The sequence below is a fragment of the Microcebus murinus genome, chromosome 24 (genome assembly GCF_040939455.1).
Source record: "Microcebus murinus isolate Inina chromosome 24, M.murinus_Inina_mat1.0, whole genome shotgun sequence".
NCBI classification, from domain to species: Eukaryota; Metazoa; Chordata; class Mammalia; order Primates; family Cheirogaleidae; genus Microcebus; species Microcebus murinus.
The window spans coordinates 3,026,137-3,044,597 of NC_134127.1; the positions used below are offsets into that span (position 1 = coordinate 3,026,137).

The 18,461-nt window shown below is 36.3% G+C and overlaps 1 protein-coding gene across 1 annotated transcript in view; it reads right to left on the bottom strand.

The window, feature by feature from the left end:
• Positions 1-7,351, bottom strand: part of LOC142864096 (A disintegrin and metallopeptidase domain 3-like) — a 119,042-nt gene extending 111,691 nt beyond the window's left edge. Inside the window, exons 1-3 of the mRNA XM_075997195.1 lie at positions 7,217-7,351; positions 6,701-6,783; positions 1,948-2,003 (exon numbers count right to left, since the gene is read on the bottom strand). Of these exons, the coding sequence (XP_075853310.1) occupies positions 1,948-2,003; positions 6,701-6,783; positions 7,217-7,271 (194 nt within the window). The 5' untranslated portion in view covers positions 7,272-7,351. The remainder of the gene's footprint in view (positions 1-1,947; positions 2,004-6,700; positions 6,784-7,216) is intronic.
• Between the last annotated feature and the right edge of the window lie 11,110 nt (positions 7,352-18,461).

Here is an 18,461-nt window from a genome sequence, read left to right on the forward strand (position 1 = left end):
GCCATACATTTACTTGCTTCCCGGGGTCCCTAATGTCATGTGTATCAACTGATACAGCTCAGGAAGCCCGGGGTCATATATATGCTCATATGAGGATTCTAAATGTTTCAGAATATATTCATGGAATTTCTCTATTTGGAAATTCTTTTGCTATGGCTCTGAGTTCATATTTTGGCCACAGAATAAAGTAACACCCATATCTGGCTGTTCTGAGAGCCTAAGTTTGTAAGTCATCAGGTTAACTTCCTTCTTCTCATTGTCCCCAGGGTGAAAAAGCATTTGAGCAAAAGGATTGGCAGTTTTCAGGCCAGGATGGTGACTGAGCAAATGGGATGGGCTGAGAAGTATTGGGTAGGGGAGGACTAAAAATGTTAACAGTCAGCATCACATCAGTCACCACTTATCTTTTCTTAGCTTTCCCTTCAATCTGCCATGTAATTTTTTCATTTACTTTATTAGCCTTTTGTAAGGAGTCTTTTAGAAAGGCAGTTTTGAAATGATTATCTTTTAGAAGCCACTGTATGCCAATAAAAAAATGCATCCCATTGTTTCTGAGGTGTTCAGGACTCCTTTGTTTTCAATGTGTTCCTTATATGAACAATTTAATCTAGATTAAAATTTCCCCGCTGTGGCCACTACAAATTCTAAATCATCTCTGATGAGGTACACCCATTTCTGTAGAAAGGCTTAGGTTCTCAGTCCATAATTCTAAACCCAGAATTAGCTAGAGTTCCAGACAGAGAAGTTGAGACTCCTTAGATACTAATGAGCCCATAATACCCCTCCTTCTAAAATTTCACCTACCTTTGGCCTCCAGCTGGACTTCAGTCTATAGCAAGCTGCAGTGCAGCCTCTGGACCCTAACCTGGGTTCCAGACCTACTCTGGAAGCAAGTACACTGTAATGGACCTAGTCTAGGTCCTGTTAAATCCCAATCCAACCTCTGGGTCCAATCTGGAATAAAATTACTGAAATTCAACACAGGACTCAAATTGCAGAGATCAGCAATCCAGTAGGGACTTACCCAGCAGCCACCAAATGCAGGGAGAAAAATGTGAAAACAATGGGCCCAGCAAGTATATTTCACCTGGCACTGAGATGCTCACTGGGGCCACGGGGTGTCTCCTTCAGAACCCACTTCTCTGACACTAAGTTGTTGAAAGAGGAATTGGAGGCACAATAAAAATTTATGGATTTCATTTCTGGAAATGGCAATTTATGATTTGGAAGCCATGAAACTAAAAGAGGTTTAGGGCTCCAATGAGAAAGCATTAGGTGGAGGATTTATCTGGTGAATACAAAACTATAACAAAGAAATTATTTCATTGGTCAAAGATATAAAAAAAGTTTCCTGTTTGGTTTACCTTGTTGGAAAGTCCCTGGTCAGTTGGCTGCGTTTGATTGAATGAGATTCCCCTTTGTTTTTCTCTAACACAAGCATTTTCTGGAATTGACCTAAGTCACATTTCACTTATGTTTGCCATTTAAGCAAGGTTAAAGGTAGCTGGTTTTAAGACCAAGCTGGTGTTGTTTGTCAGGGATTTTTCAGGCCTGGTCTACATTTTTACTTGTCTTTAACATGTGGAATATCAAGTAAAATGCTTAAAATCATATAAATACACAAAATGACATGTGCAGATGACAAAAATATTAAACCTGTACAAATAAAAATTATACTCTTAAATGCTACATTTATGGTTGTATTTTATGGAGTTAAATACTTTCATTTGTCTGACATGAATTAATATTTACATCATTAAGTTAGAATATAGCTAGATTATCCAATTTAAAATGACAACTTGAAATTCAAGTCTAAGATGAATCTCAGAGAAAACAGAACATGTTAAATAAATATATTTATTCTCCTCTTTAAGCTCAATTTAGGGCAGTATTGTAAAAATTTAAGATACACTAAAAATAACTGAACTTAAAAAAATGGCCACTTACTGTTTTTCAAGATGGAAAGTGTATGTTTTCCCTTCAATTTTGATGAGATAAGTGATCTGTAACAAAGTATTCAGAGAGAATATAATTGTTAGAAATTCTAACTTCTTAAAAGTAAAAGCCTATAATTCTTTGAAATGTATATACTTTTTCATATAAATGTAATTATATCTTGCATATATCAAAATTGGATGTATGATAGAATTACTCAATTATATTTAAATAAAATCAAGAAGTCTAAATCTGTTTCAAATCTAAGACCATTAGTCATTAGCATTTATTAACTATCATAATGAGACATGAATTTAAAAGGAAGATTACATTTAGAAATGCTGAATACTACTAGCAGAAACTTGAATTTTGTTATCTTGTTCTACTTTGCAGTTTCCAGCACAAATAAATTGAAATCAAATAATGCAGCGCAGGTTCCCTAAGCTAAGAATACAAGAATGATCCCCTAGTCGCCAGAAATGCTACCCAGAGATAATCCTCGTCTCCCTGTTCCCTCTGAGAACTGCCTCAGCTAAACAGGGTCATCTCATGCAAAGCCACAACTTCCTGTGACAGCTCACATTTAAGTAGAAGTCCTCCCATGTAGTGACGTTTTGCTGTTACAAATAGATTTAGTACAGTGATACCTTCATGATAAATTGGTCCCTCTATCAATAATAAAGGTCCCTCTTATTTCTAGAAGAACTTTTTAAGGCATTTTTATTTAATCCAACTTTATTGGGATATCACTGACATATAAAATTTGTATGTACCCCTAAAGTGTACTTGATGCATACGATATAACGACACATATAAACTGTGTCTGCTTGTCTCACGTAGCATAATGTCCTCTAATGTCATCACTTAGAAAGAATTAAGATTCTGGAAATAAATCCATAAAAATGTCTTTTTCTCAACAGAGGTGCCTATTTAGTTAAATAGAGAAAAAGGAAGGTATTTTCTGTAAATGGAGTTAGGTCAATAGATACTTGTATGAGAATAAATAAAGTCATAGAAGTATGCCTGTGCCTTGTGCATTAATAAAATTTAGAGACGATCACACACGCACAAATATTGAAACCAAGATTATGAAGTTTTTCACAGACAATACACTAAAATATTTCCATGTCCTTGAGTTGGCAAATAATTCTTAAATAGATTGAAAATGGCTATAAAGTAAATATTTGATTAAATGGATAACATCAAAATTAAAAACTACTGTTCATTATAAGGCACCATCAAGAAACTTAAGACAATCCCTACAAGGGAGAGTGATATTTGTAATTCATATCCGACTGGCCCATAAATATTCAACAAGTCACTCATCATCACTATTCATCCTGGGATGCAAAATAATCCAAGAAAGATAGAGAAAAATAAAATAAACACATTGTCAACAATCAAAGATTGAGAATACCAAGTATTATAAAAAAAAATGAAACAACTAAAACTCTCATGCACTGCTAATGGAAAGGCAAAAGAGTATAATAATAACCACACTAAGAAACAATTTACCAGATTTCTACATTTCTGCTCTTACTCTATAAACCAGATTTCCCTACTAGATATATGCTCATGAAAGCACACAGCAATGAAATATTTGTTTCTTTATAGCAGATTTATTTGTAATGTTTACAAACTGTAGACGATTATCTAACAAGAGGTTAAAAATCAACTTTTAAGATACCATACAGTTACTAAATGTATGAAACACCTGAAACCTGAGACAACACAGACAAATCACAAGAATAGTAGGTTGAATGAAGAAGCCATACACACAAAGAAGTGCTACCGGTACTGTATGATCTCTTTCATCTGAAGTTAGGGTTGGATATAGCAGAAAAAGGCAACAGAAGTTTCTGAGGAGTATGATCTGAGATAGTGCAAACAGGAGTTCAGACATGAAAAGAAATTTCAGATTTGTGCCTTTTCATAAAATTATACACATTTCTCTAATAATATAATCTGCAATGGGAGTGAGGGATAGGATTTCAGTAAGGTTTCACTTTTTAAAATAAGACATGAGTATTATTAATACTGTTTATTTCAACTTATGTAAGCTTTGTTAAGATATACTTTCATAAATTTAAGTATTTTCCTTAAATTATAATTTATAGGCATGAATATTTTCATCATTATATTTATTGTTTAGTATATGTTTTCATTTCAAATATTACATATTTTCCTTCTTTTTTCTTTAGTCTGTCTCACTGAAATGTTATTAATATGTTATTTCCATTATTTAAATATTTTTAGTCATAAGTTATGACCCTATGCAATTTTCCAACATAACTCAAATTTCTGCAGGTAACTGATTAATTCTTGTCCATTATCTATGGTATAATATCCATTATTATTTATGATTTCTTCTTCAACCCATAAAATGTACGGAACTGCATCTGCAAATTTCCAAATGAATTTTCCCATCTTTTGTTAAATTTTACCTTAATAGAATTGTTACCAGATAATGAATTTTATACTATCTGTATTTGATTTTTAATTTTCTCTCTTTGCTATCATCAACATTTTGTTCAATGTTTTACATATTCTCAAGAAAAGTGCACTTTATTTACAGTGGAGATTGAGCTGAATTACAACTGGATTAGAAAAACTCTATCTTTATTTCTGGGGGTGCATATAAGTCTGGATGTTGTTGACTCTTGGCCAAGACAAAAGTAGTGAGATTTTTAGTGGGCTTTTTAGGGGACAAAACTACCCTAGCCAAGTTAACTTCTTCAATGTTTGTCTATTTTCACAAGGCTGGCTTGGCTACTCCAAGAGTCAATGAAACCTTCTAGGTGAGTTCCCCAAAGCCAAAATTCTTCCCACACATCTCATTGGTAAAAGCCAGAGACTCAGCAAGTTCCAGGAGCAAAAAGATAGGGCTCACAGAGATCTCACTGTGGATGTTTTTTTATGTTTTTTGGTTGCTGATGCTTTCCTGAATTGTCTTCTTGTTACACTATATGCATTGTCATCAAATAGAAGCCTTAAATGTGTGATACTCTGTAGACTCCAGTGAGATCCCCAAAATACCAGAGCTAGAGAAAACAATGCAATGCATTCAGCTCATTGGGTTCACATTCCATATGTGTCCATTGACTAACATATTTATTTTTGTTCATATTTCTTTATCAGTATTTTTATGATTTTCCAACCAGCATTTGAGCAAAACATTCTAAGATTGCACTGCAAAAATGGATCTGATGATTTCTCCCTCTCGTGCTACCAGTTTTAGCATTATATATGCTGAGGGTATTTTATTAAATTCATGAAAATTTATAATTGTTAGATTTTCCTAGTGAGCTAAATATTTTATCATTACATAATACTGCTTACCTTTATCCCTCAAAATTGTGTGTGTGTACTATCTGCTGTTGTTTTTCTGATGTTACCATGGATAATCATCTTTTTTCTTGGTTAGCATTTTCCAACTATACAGTATGAATTCCAAGACATTTTAAACTCTAAATACTTATGGTTTGTTGTAGTATCTTTATAAATACATAATCATTAGACTTTTTTTGGTACCAGAGAGTTAGACAGACCACACAGACTATAAAACTTGCCTTAGTGTCTGAGAGTTTTTCAGTTGACATTTCAATATTCTTTTCAGACCTTCCTACTAAAATTAAATCTATACTTCTTCCTTCCTCAAAATACAATGTCCTAACCAAAACTGGTAAAACTTAGTAAAAGAGAAGTCAAAATCAATAAGAAATGAACAAAAAAAAAATTCAAATAGTTAATATAGAACACATAAAGGCACAGCATCTTTAAAACTTGACCAAAATATACTCTAAGGGGACATTCACTAGGATGCTCACATTAGCAGAGATAAAAAGATTGAACAAAGTCTGGTGAGGTATCAAGAATATATGCATCATCATTGTTTGCTAGTTAGAGTCATATGCAATGCAACTTTTCCAAAAGACATTTTGTAATATATACTCAAAAAATTTACAGGCTTGCCCAGTGATCTTATAAAAAAAACATGATCCAGGAATGTTTATGAAACTATCCACATGCCAAAAATTTGATAAAATATGGTATTACATGTATATGACATAACAGGCAGTTATATGAAAATGAAAGAGCTATATTTATCATCTTAAAAGTAAATCCAACTTTATAAATAAATGAAAAAGAAAATAACACTCATATATGATCATTAAAATATATGTGAACATGTGTGTGCATTCTAAATATTCACATATTCAGCTCTTCTATATTTGGAGCCTGATGTGGACATTCACTTCATTTACAACTCTCTGTACTAATCTAAATTTAATTTTATCATGTACACACCTTATTATTTTAATCAGATTAAAATGGCATTACTTCCATTTTTACAAAGGATTTATACATACATTTATATGCAAATTTAGGCATGGAGATATTTTCATATACTGCCATTTTAAAATAATATTACTTGGTAAATATTAGTATGACCTTAATATATAAAAATACACATTTAAATGTACATGTTTTCTAAAAGGGTCCAATAAACCGTATATAAAATTTTGTTACAGGAATTTGGGGCATTTTTTCTGAGTCTCTGTTTTAAAATAGTTATACGTCATTCAGGTATTGACAAATGAAAAAATAAAATCAAACATTTGCTCTCATTCAGGCCAAACAGCTCTTCAGCACAGTAAATTAGAACAACAAATGAAATTTCACAAAGGGATACTACTGAATTAGGACCATGTAGTTAAGCAAGAATAAAACATCTATAATATTTTTAAAGTGGCTTCTTAATTACATGCATTCCTGAAACATCGCCATCACTGGTGTTTGTCTCAATCTTCTGTGGCACTGTAATTTGCAGAAACTGTGTTTCAGAATCTGTAGTAAGGAAAAACCTGTGTGAGAGCCTTCCAGGCGAACAGCAGCATCCTCATACTTCACCTGTGCTCTTCATCTCACATCACTCTTTACATTTCCAACACACTCATACACGTACACACATCAAAAAAATAAAAATAAAGTACTCTGTCCAATCCCAGGGAGAGTCTCCCGTGTAAGCGGGGGCTGGAGGTTTCCGACCCCACCCAGTGTCCCTCCTTCCCCCACCTCCCCAGGGGACAGCAGGCCTCAGCTGCGAGGTCCAGCAGCAAGAAACAGCTGCCCCTGCTCTGCCCTCCTGCGGCTCTGCAGCTGGGGCGGGCCTGCGCCCTCTCCCCTCCCCGACAGACCAGCCGGCCGGCCGAGCTTCTGGGACAAGGAGGGCACCCCGAGCGGGAAGGGCGGCCCTGGCCCTGGCAGGTGCGGCACTCACGCTGGCCGGAGCTCAGCCGGCCCAGGCCTGCGAGGACCAGCAGCAGGGACAGCATGGCGACGACGCCGCTGGTCTTCGCAGGGTGGTGGCCGTTGGGGGTGGAACAGCTGCAGCTCAAGGTCACAGGTCCCCGGATTCTCCCCTTGGCGGGGGAGGGGCAAAGGGAGATGGAGGCGCAGGACGGGGGTGGGGTGGGGGGTGGGTAACAGAAGCCCCTCAGGGATGCCCCCCAATCCCCCCCAGATTGCTGCACTTGCAGAGGCCTGCCAGACCCTGTGCTACCCGCCCTGTGGGCTTTGTTTTCCAAAAAGTTAAAATTTAAAAGGTATTCAGAGGTCACATAACGGTTATAAAGCACATTTTCCTCCTCTAGGCCATCGGCTGGTGAAGCTCTCGGCAATATCAACATTTGATGACATCGTTTTCTGGTACAGTGGTTGAATTACTGCAGCAAAGGAGACCCGAAAAAAGAAACTCACAATATGTGTAGTGGCAGCCAATTGCAGCCATATCTACTTCTAGTTTTCTACTGTAAGTCTCAGGTCAAAACACACACATACAGTAAAAAAATAAATAAATAATACATAAATTTCTTGGAAAACTAAAGATTCCAAATAAAATGGTAAGTCTAAATATGTGTATGTTTTACTACTCTAGTATTGATTTATAACAAATATCATTCAAACAAAAATCACAAGTAGGTAATTATTCTGTAAACAAACAATCAAATCTATAACCCCTGCTCTTTGGAAGACTGATGCAGGAGGATCACATGAGGCCAGGAGTTTGAGGCTGCAGTTAGCTATGATCTTGCCCTCTAGCCTGGCTAACAGAGAGAGATCCTGTCTAAAAAAGGAAAATAAAAATCCAGCGCCAAATCCAAATACATTTATGTATTCGCTTTTGTACACTTTGGTTTCTTAGAAAAACCTCTGCCTTAGTTATTCCTTAGGGACACTAAATGAAAAGCTAGACATAAATTTTTCCTGAGTCTGGGTGCATTTCTTTGTTCTCTTGCTGCATAAAAAATTGTCACAAACATAGTAGCTCAAGGTGATACACATTTATTATTATATCTTGCAGTTTGTGTGGGTAGAATTCATATTCAACAGAAAATCAATATAAACAAGGCCATCAATAACAAAGATATTGAGACTTCCAGATAAGGCTATTAAAACAGCTATTATAACTGAATGATTTAAAAGAAATTATGATCATAGTGGAGACTTAGAAAGAATCAAAATACCAAGTTGAAATTTTAGAGCTAAGAAATAGACTATCTCTATTGAAAATTTCATTGGCCGTACATAAGAATATCTAAGACAATACAGAAATAAAATCAATAAACTTGATAATAAGGCAATGAGACTATCTAAATAGAAAACATAAAGAAAAAAATGGCTGATAAAAATATACAAAGAAACAGGAACATGTGGAACAATATAAAGAAATCTATCATATATGTAAACAAAAGTCCCAGAAAGAGAGCAGAGAAATATTTAAAGGAATAATAATAGCTAATTTTTTCCGAGTTTGGTGAAAATTGTATTCTAGAAAACATTAAGATTGCCAAGAAGAATATATACAGACAGGCTACATATACACCGATCCTAACTACATCAAGACTAAACAATTAAATAAAATGTGCTAAAAAGTAAATCATGAAAGCAGCTAGAAAAAATATATATAACTATTTTCAAAGAATAATAATGATAGTCTGAGACATCTCACCAGCAAATATGCAGGAAAAAGATGAAAAATTGATGACTTTCAAGTGAGGAAAGAAAAAATAAATCAGAAAAATAAATCCTAAGTGCAGAGATCAACCAGAAAACTACACAAAAAGAATTTTCAAAAGACTTTCTTTAGGAAGAAGGAAAAGAATATCAGTGAAAAGCATAGAAAGAAATGTTAAATACTTTGAAAAGTACATAATATTACTCATTTTAAATCTAAGGATAATTAATTTTATAAATGGAAAGACAATATCTTCTGGAGTTTATTTCATAAGAAGAAAGTTAATATATGACAGAAAGAATATGAGAAAGCAAACAGAATTATATTGTTTTAAAGTTCTATATTATGTAAGTTGTATTATATTGAGTATAAATATAAGTTAAAGACCTATATGGTAAAACCGTGATCAATCACAGAACAGAAAGGAAAATGGAGCTCCAAAGGGCTATTAATGAACACTAGACAATTCAAAAGAAGTAAAAAAAGAAAAAAATACAATAGAAAGAATGAAGATTACTAGGCTGTATTTTTTAAATATCAAAAAGATAGATATAAACCCAAACATAGCAATACCTACACTAAATGTAGCAATTCTAAACATGCAGATAATAAAATTGAGTCATGTCAGCAAGACTATGGACAGAATAGTGTTATAGTCGAGATCTGCAGGGCCGTGGGACAGAGAGACAGAGTCACCGAGGCTGTATTATCAAAAGGAGTTTTATTGTCTAGCTCGAGCTAGGGTTCCAGCCCCCAGAGTGCCAGCGCAGTGGCCTCTTCTTTCAGCAGGGACCTCCTCTTGTGTGCTAGTGAGCCTTTTATGCCTAAGTTGTTTACACACTGGTCATGAATCCACCCCCACAGTGATTCTTATTTCATCCTGCCCCTGATAGGCTCCAACCTGTTCCGGGTCCTAGCTGAGAGACTCCGGTTTCCGCGTTCTTTGTCTTTCTCCTCTGCATCCCATAATGTACTCATAATGCCTTGCAGTTAGCAAGCAAGCAGTAAACAGAAGCTGGAAGGTGTCCATTGTCCTAATAGCCCAGTATCTTACAGTAGGTAGCCAGTTTTCTCCTTCCCCTACAGTGATAATGACTTAACAATATTATATGTAAAAATTATCTTTGAGAAATCTATTATAGAAACAAATCAAGAGTTTCCTTACCAAAAGAAAAGTGCAACCAAGAAGAATCTCATCAAATCAGGTAGAAAAGCTTCTGCCATTTACTTGCTGTAGCCCCTCCTCCAAAACAGCACAGCATGTTCATGCCATAACTCCCAACTCTCAGCTTCTGTGGAGGGAAATATAAAAGTAAATTTTCTGGGGATTCCGCAAGGAAGTGGTGGTTTCTGTCTTACATGAATCCAAACTTTTATTGGAATAGGTACCATGTGGGGCCAATGAGAACAAAGGATAACAAATGGCTTAATCTAGCACAAGTGAGACTGTAGTACCAACAACAGACAGGAGGCAGAGCGCCTGTTGCATGTCTTGCTACAAAAACACAAAAGACCCAGTATCACTGAGAGACAGCAGGCAGCCTCTAAGTAGAAACTGGTAAACCTCAAGAAGGCGATCACTCACACAAACAAAGAAGTCACATTTGAGAGTTGAAAGGTTTCAAGAATGTCAAGCTGCGCTGATTAGTGAAGATTATGGATATATAATATATATATACACATATATGTATGTATTATATTTTATATATATATCAATTAAACTGCTTTAGGAAAACTGTTTTTATTTTATTGTGAATTCCAAATACAATTACACACATTTTTAAAAATATAGTTGCTCAGTAGTAGAACACAATCACGATGGGTTCCAATGTTGGATGCCAAAATAGATTTAATGGATTTTATTGTTTTACTTACTCGTATTTCTGCAATTGCTCCTTCAACCTGAAGAAAATTTCTCATGGTTAACGTATGTTGATCCCATCATTCTAATCACATGGAAATCTAAATCCCTATATCATGACTTCCAGTTTATAGCTACATCAGTAATCAAGAAAATGCAGTCATGTGGCACATGACATTTCAGTCAACAGTGGACCTCATACACAATAGTGGTTGCATAAAATTATAATAGAGCTGCCCTATACAGATGTGCCATTTTTAAACATTTTAATATCATATTTTTCCATACCTTTTCTATGTTTACATACATAAATACTTAGCATTATTATACAATTGCCTACAGTATTCAGGCCAGTAACATGCTTCACGAGTTTGTAGCCTAGGAGCAATAAATAGGCCATACGATAGAGCCTAGCTGTGTAGCAGGCTATGTCATCTAGGCTTGTGTAAGTGCACTCTGTGACGTTTGCACAACGATGAAATCACCTAATTACACGTTTCTCAGAGTATCCCTGTTGTTCAGCAACACCTGACTATGCTGTCTTCAATTTAATTGCTTTTTGATATAGCAGCTAAGAATTTTTCCCAACTTCTTTTTCCAGTTAATGTTTATTTATTGCAATATAGTTTTCAACATAGTTGGGTAAATGTGACATTTTTAGGTATCCTTTTCTTTTCTCTTTTTTTCCCCCTTCTTTTTTTGGTCATCATTCCTAAGTGTTATGCTTCTGGATCAATTTTCCATGTCTAAATTTTACTCAAGATAAATTTTTCTATCATTTAGGTCACTGACAAATTTTTATAATTGGCAGGCTGGACCACTGCCACACAGATTTTGTATTGATTTTTTTTTCTACCAGTGTGATTGCTGGGAAGTATATAATATTTCTTAAAAATTGTGAACAAGTATGTAAGAAGAGATAGAGAGTTGAAAGGCATGAGTTAGGTGTTAACAGTAAAGATGTAGGAACAGGAAGATCAAAATGTCCTAAGAAATAAAATACCACAGTCAAAATATTTTGCTTTGCAAGTGACTAAAAATTAGTACGGCTTGGCATACTACAAAAATAAATAAAAATAGCCTTAAAATTTTAAATTACGAATCAAACATTCTTAACCGTTTACTTTCTCTGAAACTACACTATCCATTTGATCTTATCTACCATAGAACTACGACATGCAGGACTAATCCTTCAGATTCTGCAATGAGAACAGGCTTGTTTTTTTGTTTTTGGTTTTTTGGGGGTTTTTTTTGTCAACATCAGTCTCAACCAAGAACGGGTTCTTATCCTGGATCCCATAGTCTAAACTTTTAATTTCTCGTATGTGTCCACACACTCCTTCTTGTTCCCAGGTTTCACGATACTATCAATGGCACATTGAAAACGACCAAGGCACAAACAAACCGAAAACTTACACATTTCGGGTCTACAGGGCTTATCCGGGTCCTTTTCAGAATCACCCAGGCTTGCTCTCCTCAGGACTCTGAGGAGAAACTCAGGCGGTGCCCCACCCCCACCCGCACCCCCCTCCATCCCATCCCCCTGCGCGCCCTGAGGGGCGGCCTCATCTGGCGACACCCTGGTCTTGGGAGGGCGACGCGGTGGCGGGAGGCGCCAGACGGAGAGAGGGGTGAGGTCTCAGAGCAACAGGGAACTGTTCCCCAGGAAGAGCCCAGCCTGCTGGGAAGCAGGAGGCGGCGCCACTGGAGGCTGCGGCGGACTGACCTGGGCGGAGCTGCGGCAGAGCCATCCCGGCGTGCACAGCGAGGACGAGGAACACGCTTGGCCACCGGCAGAGGGCGCAGCCAGGAAGGCGGCTTTCTTTGGTGTAGCGCGGAGTCTTATGGCCACCACCTGAGAGGGGCCCTAGCGGTGAGGACTGAGGTGGCTTTCAGCCAGGGTGGCCTGAGCCACAGGGACCCCTCACATAACTGGAAGGCTTCTACAATGGTGGCTGGTGGAACGCCAGATACAAGCGCCCGCGTTTGTGCACACTGGTTTGTTTGCAGAAGTTTAATTCTTTGAACGCCTCAGTAGAGCGGCAGATGAACCTCATTTGCCCCTTGAGTGACGTCCTTGGTAATTCTGTTTCTCCGAATCAGGGTTTTCTAGCAGGTTTTATTTACTGTGGTAGAGGAGAAAAGGGGGGAAAGAGAAATGTGCACTATCGTTACCAGCCATTATTGCTATCATTTTCCTCCATTGCTACTGCTGACTTAATAACATTCTCTTTGCAAATAAGAAAAAAATCAAGAAAATGGAACTTGATCTTGATAAGGAAGGCAGTCAACAATCACATTTCTTCAACTGTACAACTTTCTTATAATAGTAGAGTATAAACAAGTGGAGAAAATAGAAACCTTTAAAACACAGCCTGTTTTGTTAAGTGACTCTAAGCAATAACTAAAAGGCTTTGGAGGTGGGGGTGCAGCAAGCCAGGGGGAGAGGAAAAGTGACCCCACTGCAGAAGAAAGGGCACGCAACTGGCTCCTTCAACTTTCTGACAAATATCTGAAACTGCACATGTCCAAAACCTCATTTTTCTTATATTCCACCTTTCACTCAAACCTTCTTTTACCCCGAAGACCGTATTTCAGAGATGAATTGTCTCAATGGCTGTAAAAATAAACTCTTGGCAGGCATAAATTTTGACCTGACAGTAGGGACTGGTACACCTGGACAATTGATGGGTCAGAAATTATTATCATAATAAGGCAGGAAAGTGATCATAATGGCCCAAAATAAGTTAGTGCAAATGAGGATGTGGGAAATGTGGTAGAATCATCCCAATCTATGTTTTTAAAAAGCTATATTGTGATATAATTCACATATAATTCACCCAATTAAAATGTACAATTTAAAGATTTTTAGTATGTTCACAAATGTATGTGACCATCACCAGGTAATTTCTGATTGATTTCATCTCATCAAGAAGAAACCCTGTTCCCATTAACCTTCTACCGCCAGTTCTTCATCCCCCACCCCACCCCCACCCCCACCCCCAGCCCTAAACAACCACTACACTAATTTCATCTCTAGAGATGTCCCTTTTTTGGACATTTCATACAAATGAAAACACATATAAATATATGGTCTTTGTGACCAGGTTTACTCACTTAGCACGATAGTTTCAAGGATCAACCACGTTGTAGCAGTATCAGTGCTTTTTTTCCTTTTGTGGATGACTAATATTCCATTGTTTGGATATACCACATTCTGTTTATCTATTCCTCAGTTGGTAGACATTTGAAAGAGGAAATTCTAGGCCTCTATGATGATTTTCTTCCATCTTTGTCTCAGGAGCATCTTTGGTTTTGGGGGAAGACTCTGTAGGTTCCAAACAGACTCCAGGTGGGCTGATGGTGCTACTCTCAGGTGTGTAGAAGTACCTCCATCCCATCCAAAGAGGGATGGTAAGAGTAAAGATTGAAGCAAGAAAAATCATACTTAGAAAAGTTCGGCTTAAGTAAAGACCACAGGGCAAATTTGGGTTTTCTCAAAGGACAAAGAAATATTCTACATAGTTTGTACAGAGTCAAGGAAGCTTATATACCTGATGGAACAGGTACATATGATCCTGATCTTAGTTTGAGCAATCCATTTATTGTAGAATGGATGCTAGTGACTATCTGTGGAGTTTGGGGCTGACCTGATCCAGAAATTCTTCCTCTCAATATTCCAAAACCTGGAGCGGACAGAGCAGGGGAATGATGGCCTATTTAAGAGGCATGGGCTGTGGGTGTTCTCTCTTGAGCTGGGAGCAGTTAGCATGGCCATCGGCATGCAAGAGTGGGCAGCAGCAGTGAATGATGAAAGTTTTTTAGCTAGGTATATTACAACCTCCAGAGTTAAAAAGAGACAAATCTCTTTATTTCCTACTTAAGGGCCACAGTGGGTAGACACAAGACTGCATGCTTTTAGTCATAGAATTTATTTTGATTTATTAAATTGAAAGATTTAACCCTTTGCACTCGGATGTTGAGTGTGGATAATGTTGAGTGGATGATGAGAAAAAAGCAAGCGAGTGTAAAGGGTTAAGCAATAAAAAAAAAAGTAAAGAAAGGGTTTTTTTTTTTTCATCCTTGTATCAGGCCTGTTAACAGTGAGTTTCTTGGAAATATCGTTTCTGCAACCTATGGCTTTTTGATAATATCACTTAGTTACTGGTATTAAAAAATGTAAAAATAGAAATGCTAAATTTTCACGATAAATAAAGGCTAATTTACTTATGTGACTACAAGTATAGCAATTAGTCAGTATAATAAGACTGGTTATACTGTTGCAATCTGTGCCTATAATCCAGGCAATTTGCAAACCCGGGTTTCTTTTTCATGAATAGTTTATGATAGTCACATTAAAAGGAAATATTATAAATTGTTATTTGCATGTGTCTTACTTAGACAGTCTCTTAAACTTTACATGGATAAAATAAAATCCCCAACAAGGAAACAGAGAAAAAGCAATGTAAATATGTAAAGAAATAGAAAAGAGTTACTATTAATTTGCATATTTTTATTTGCTGACGAAGAGTACTTCCAGAAACGCTGTACACACTCTGGGAAGGAAGCCAAAATTTGAGGACCATGGCCTGGAGGCATGCCCAAGAAACCTTGAGTAAGTGGACTCACTGTGGTTGGGTTATACATGTGGTTTGGTTTTACATGTTTCAGGGGGATAGGAATTACACGTAAAGTGGTAAATGAGTACATGGAAGGCATACACTGGTTTGGCCAAGAAAGGTGGGCTATCTCAAAGTGGGGGCTTACAGGTTATAGGTGGGTTTAAAGACTCTGACTTATAATTGGTTAAAAAAAAATGAAGGTTTGTCTAAAAGGTTGGGACATTTTAAGTTAAGCTAACAAAGTCTGCTAATCAGAGACAAGCTACTGGCCATATATTTGTTGTGTAAATTGAGGACTTGCAGGTTTCTCTTCCATAGCCTTAGGCCTGTCCATGATTTACAAAGGATGTCCCTAAGAAGGGAGGGGTGCATGATGAGCCATGTCTGACCTCCCTCTCTTGGCTGGCAACTCAGTTCTAGGGTATCCCATTAGCCAGAAGGGGGTCCATTCAATCAGCCAGTTGTGGGGAGTTTTAATATTTTATTTTAGTTAACATGATCGTTCCATCATCTCAAAACCTTTGTTACTAATGTTCTAGTGTTTGAAGTGATTCCATCCCCTCAATACATTAATGGAGAGGGTAGTTTATTACTTCCAACAGAGAGGGTAGGTAGGAGGAAAAATATAGCCAGTTCAAAGATCATATTTGAGATGACCTCTCTCCTCACTTTTGAGAAGAGTAACAGTTTGCTCCAAGTAGTATCTTATTTCAGGAGAAAGAGGTTTTGGAAACCATGATATGCCATAATATATATGTAGTGATAATTTATTGGTAAGTATTTTATTTCTAGTAAAAGAGTTCATCATATTTTTTCCTATTTCACATTTATTAATGTTTCAAGTATTATGAAAAGTAAAAAAGTTATTGTAATGGCAAATAATCTCATGATCATGATTTTTTAAGAAGAGCTCTATACATTTTATCTTATTGACCTTTGGTGTTTTGACATAAATGGCCTCTTTTGTATTTGTATATTTATTCCACAGAAATACCTGTCATTTTTAATAAGGGTACTAGAAGTAGAGCCAGAAGAACTCTGGGAGGGCCAGGCAGGAGGATCTCTTGAGGTTAGGAGTTAGAGACCAGTCTGAGCAAGAGTGATACCTTATCTCTACAAAAATAGAAAAACTTAGACATACATCATTATATGCACCTGTAGTCTTAGCTACTCGAGAGGCTGAGGCAGGAGGATCACTTCAGCCCAGGACTTTGAGGTTACTGTGAGCTAAGCTGATGCTTAGGGTGCACAGGGTGTCAGAGGGAGGCTCTGTCTCAAAAAGAAGAAGGAGAAGAAGGAGGAGAAGAAGGAGAAGAAGAAAGAAGAGAAAAGAAGAGCTTGGGGAAATCCTGCAGCTTGCTTATATTTTTAACCTCTTCCTTTCAGAATTATCATACCTAAATGTGTTCATTAGTGTATAAAAAAGTGATTAGTACAATGCCTAGATTTATCATATAGCAATCAATGTAATTTTTATAACTGACTACAAAAATGCTAGCAAAGCAGAAATCTATTGACTATTCTCAGGAAAATGGAACTTAAAGCACTTAGAGAAATTTCATCTGTCTGAATATATGGAGAGCTAAGTCTCCTACTATGGGGTGATGTGTAGGCTAGATATATAGAATGTAAACTCTATTTTTTAATGTAGTCAAATTTATTAATCTTTCATTTTATACCTTTGAGTTTGTTATAATTCAGAGAAAGACTTTTCCAGTACTGAGATCCTCAAAAATTTGCTAGTGGTTTCTATTTTACTTTCATGGATTGATTGTTTTCAAATAAATTTTTGAATTTTTGGAAACTTATGCTCCATAAGGTTTGGAGCCCATTTTTTCCCAGTTGGATATCAAGTTATTGCAATCCCTTCATTGTATAAATGTACAGGTTATTCTTTACTTACAGAGGAAATCATGATAGGTCATTTTATTTAGTACTAGCTAAAACTTTCCTTTGTTTTACTTAGATTTCTCATAATTATGTAAAAGAAAAGAATCTGTTACATAAAAATCACATGATACAGAAAGATACTGCCATGCTAATACTAGAAATAGACACAATAAAAAATAAGAGCCAGAAAAAGGAAAAGAAATATTTTGAGGTCATTGAAATTGTCAAAGAAAAGAATGATAGCCTTCAAAAAAAGTATGCAACTGCATGAGAAATCATTAACAACAATGATACTCCCATATAGTGTACAGCTTCATGCTCTGACAGCTGAGAATAAAATGCTGAATTCTAAGCTGGAGAATGAAAAACAAAACAAAGAAAGACTGGAAAGAGAAATTTAATCATACCATTCCAGACTGGCTGCTGCTATATATGATGATCAAAGTCAAACATCCAAAAGAGACCTAGGACTTGCTTTCCAGAGAGGAGGAGATGAGTGCTTTCATTTAGGAAACAAAATGAATTTTTATGTGACTTACAGAAAAGAAAATAATGACTCTCTTTCCCAACAACTTTCTAAAGCTAAAAGTAAATGCAGTAGACTAGAAATTGAGCTCCGTGACAGAGGAGATCTCAGAAAAAAGACTTTGGCTATAGAAAGTGTACCAGGAGACCTAAGCCACACACAGTATCAAAGGAAATGGAACAAAGATATCAGACCCAGTGAAGTAAAGTGAATAAATACACTGGAAAGCAAGAATTTAGGGAGAAGAGATCATCTCAACTACAAAGTAAAAATGTTTTGCTTTGACAACAACTGGATGATACTGACAATAAAGGAAAGATAGGAATTAATATCCAAGACCAACTTCCAGCTAATAATGAAAAGTAAAGTCTTCCACTAGCAGAAAAAAAAATCAATGAATGTAATCATTAAAAGAAAGACTATGTCAATATGACAATGAGAAAATAGAAATATAAGTAAGTATAAAGAAAGATAAATCTTTTTCTAACTTCTTGAAAGAAGATTTAAAGTTATATTTAGGGATGGCTAAATGTTGAATCTAGTTGAATATAAAAATATCTAGCTTATATATTTATTTGCTATATCTGCCTAGAAACTTACCTTCTTTCC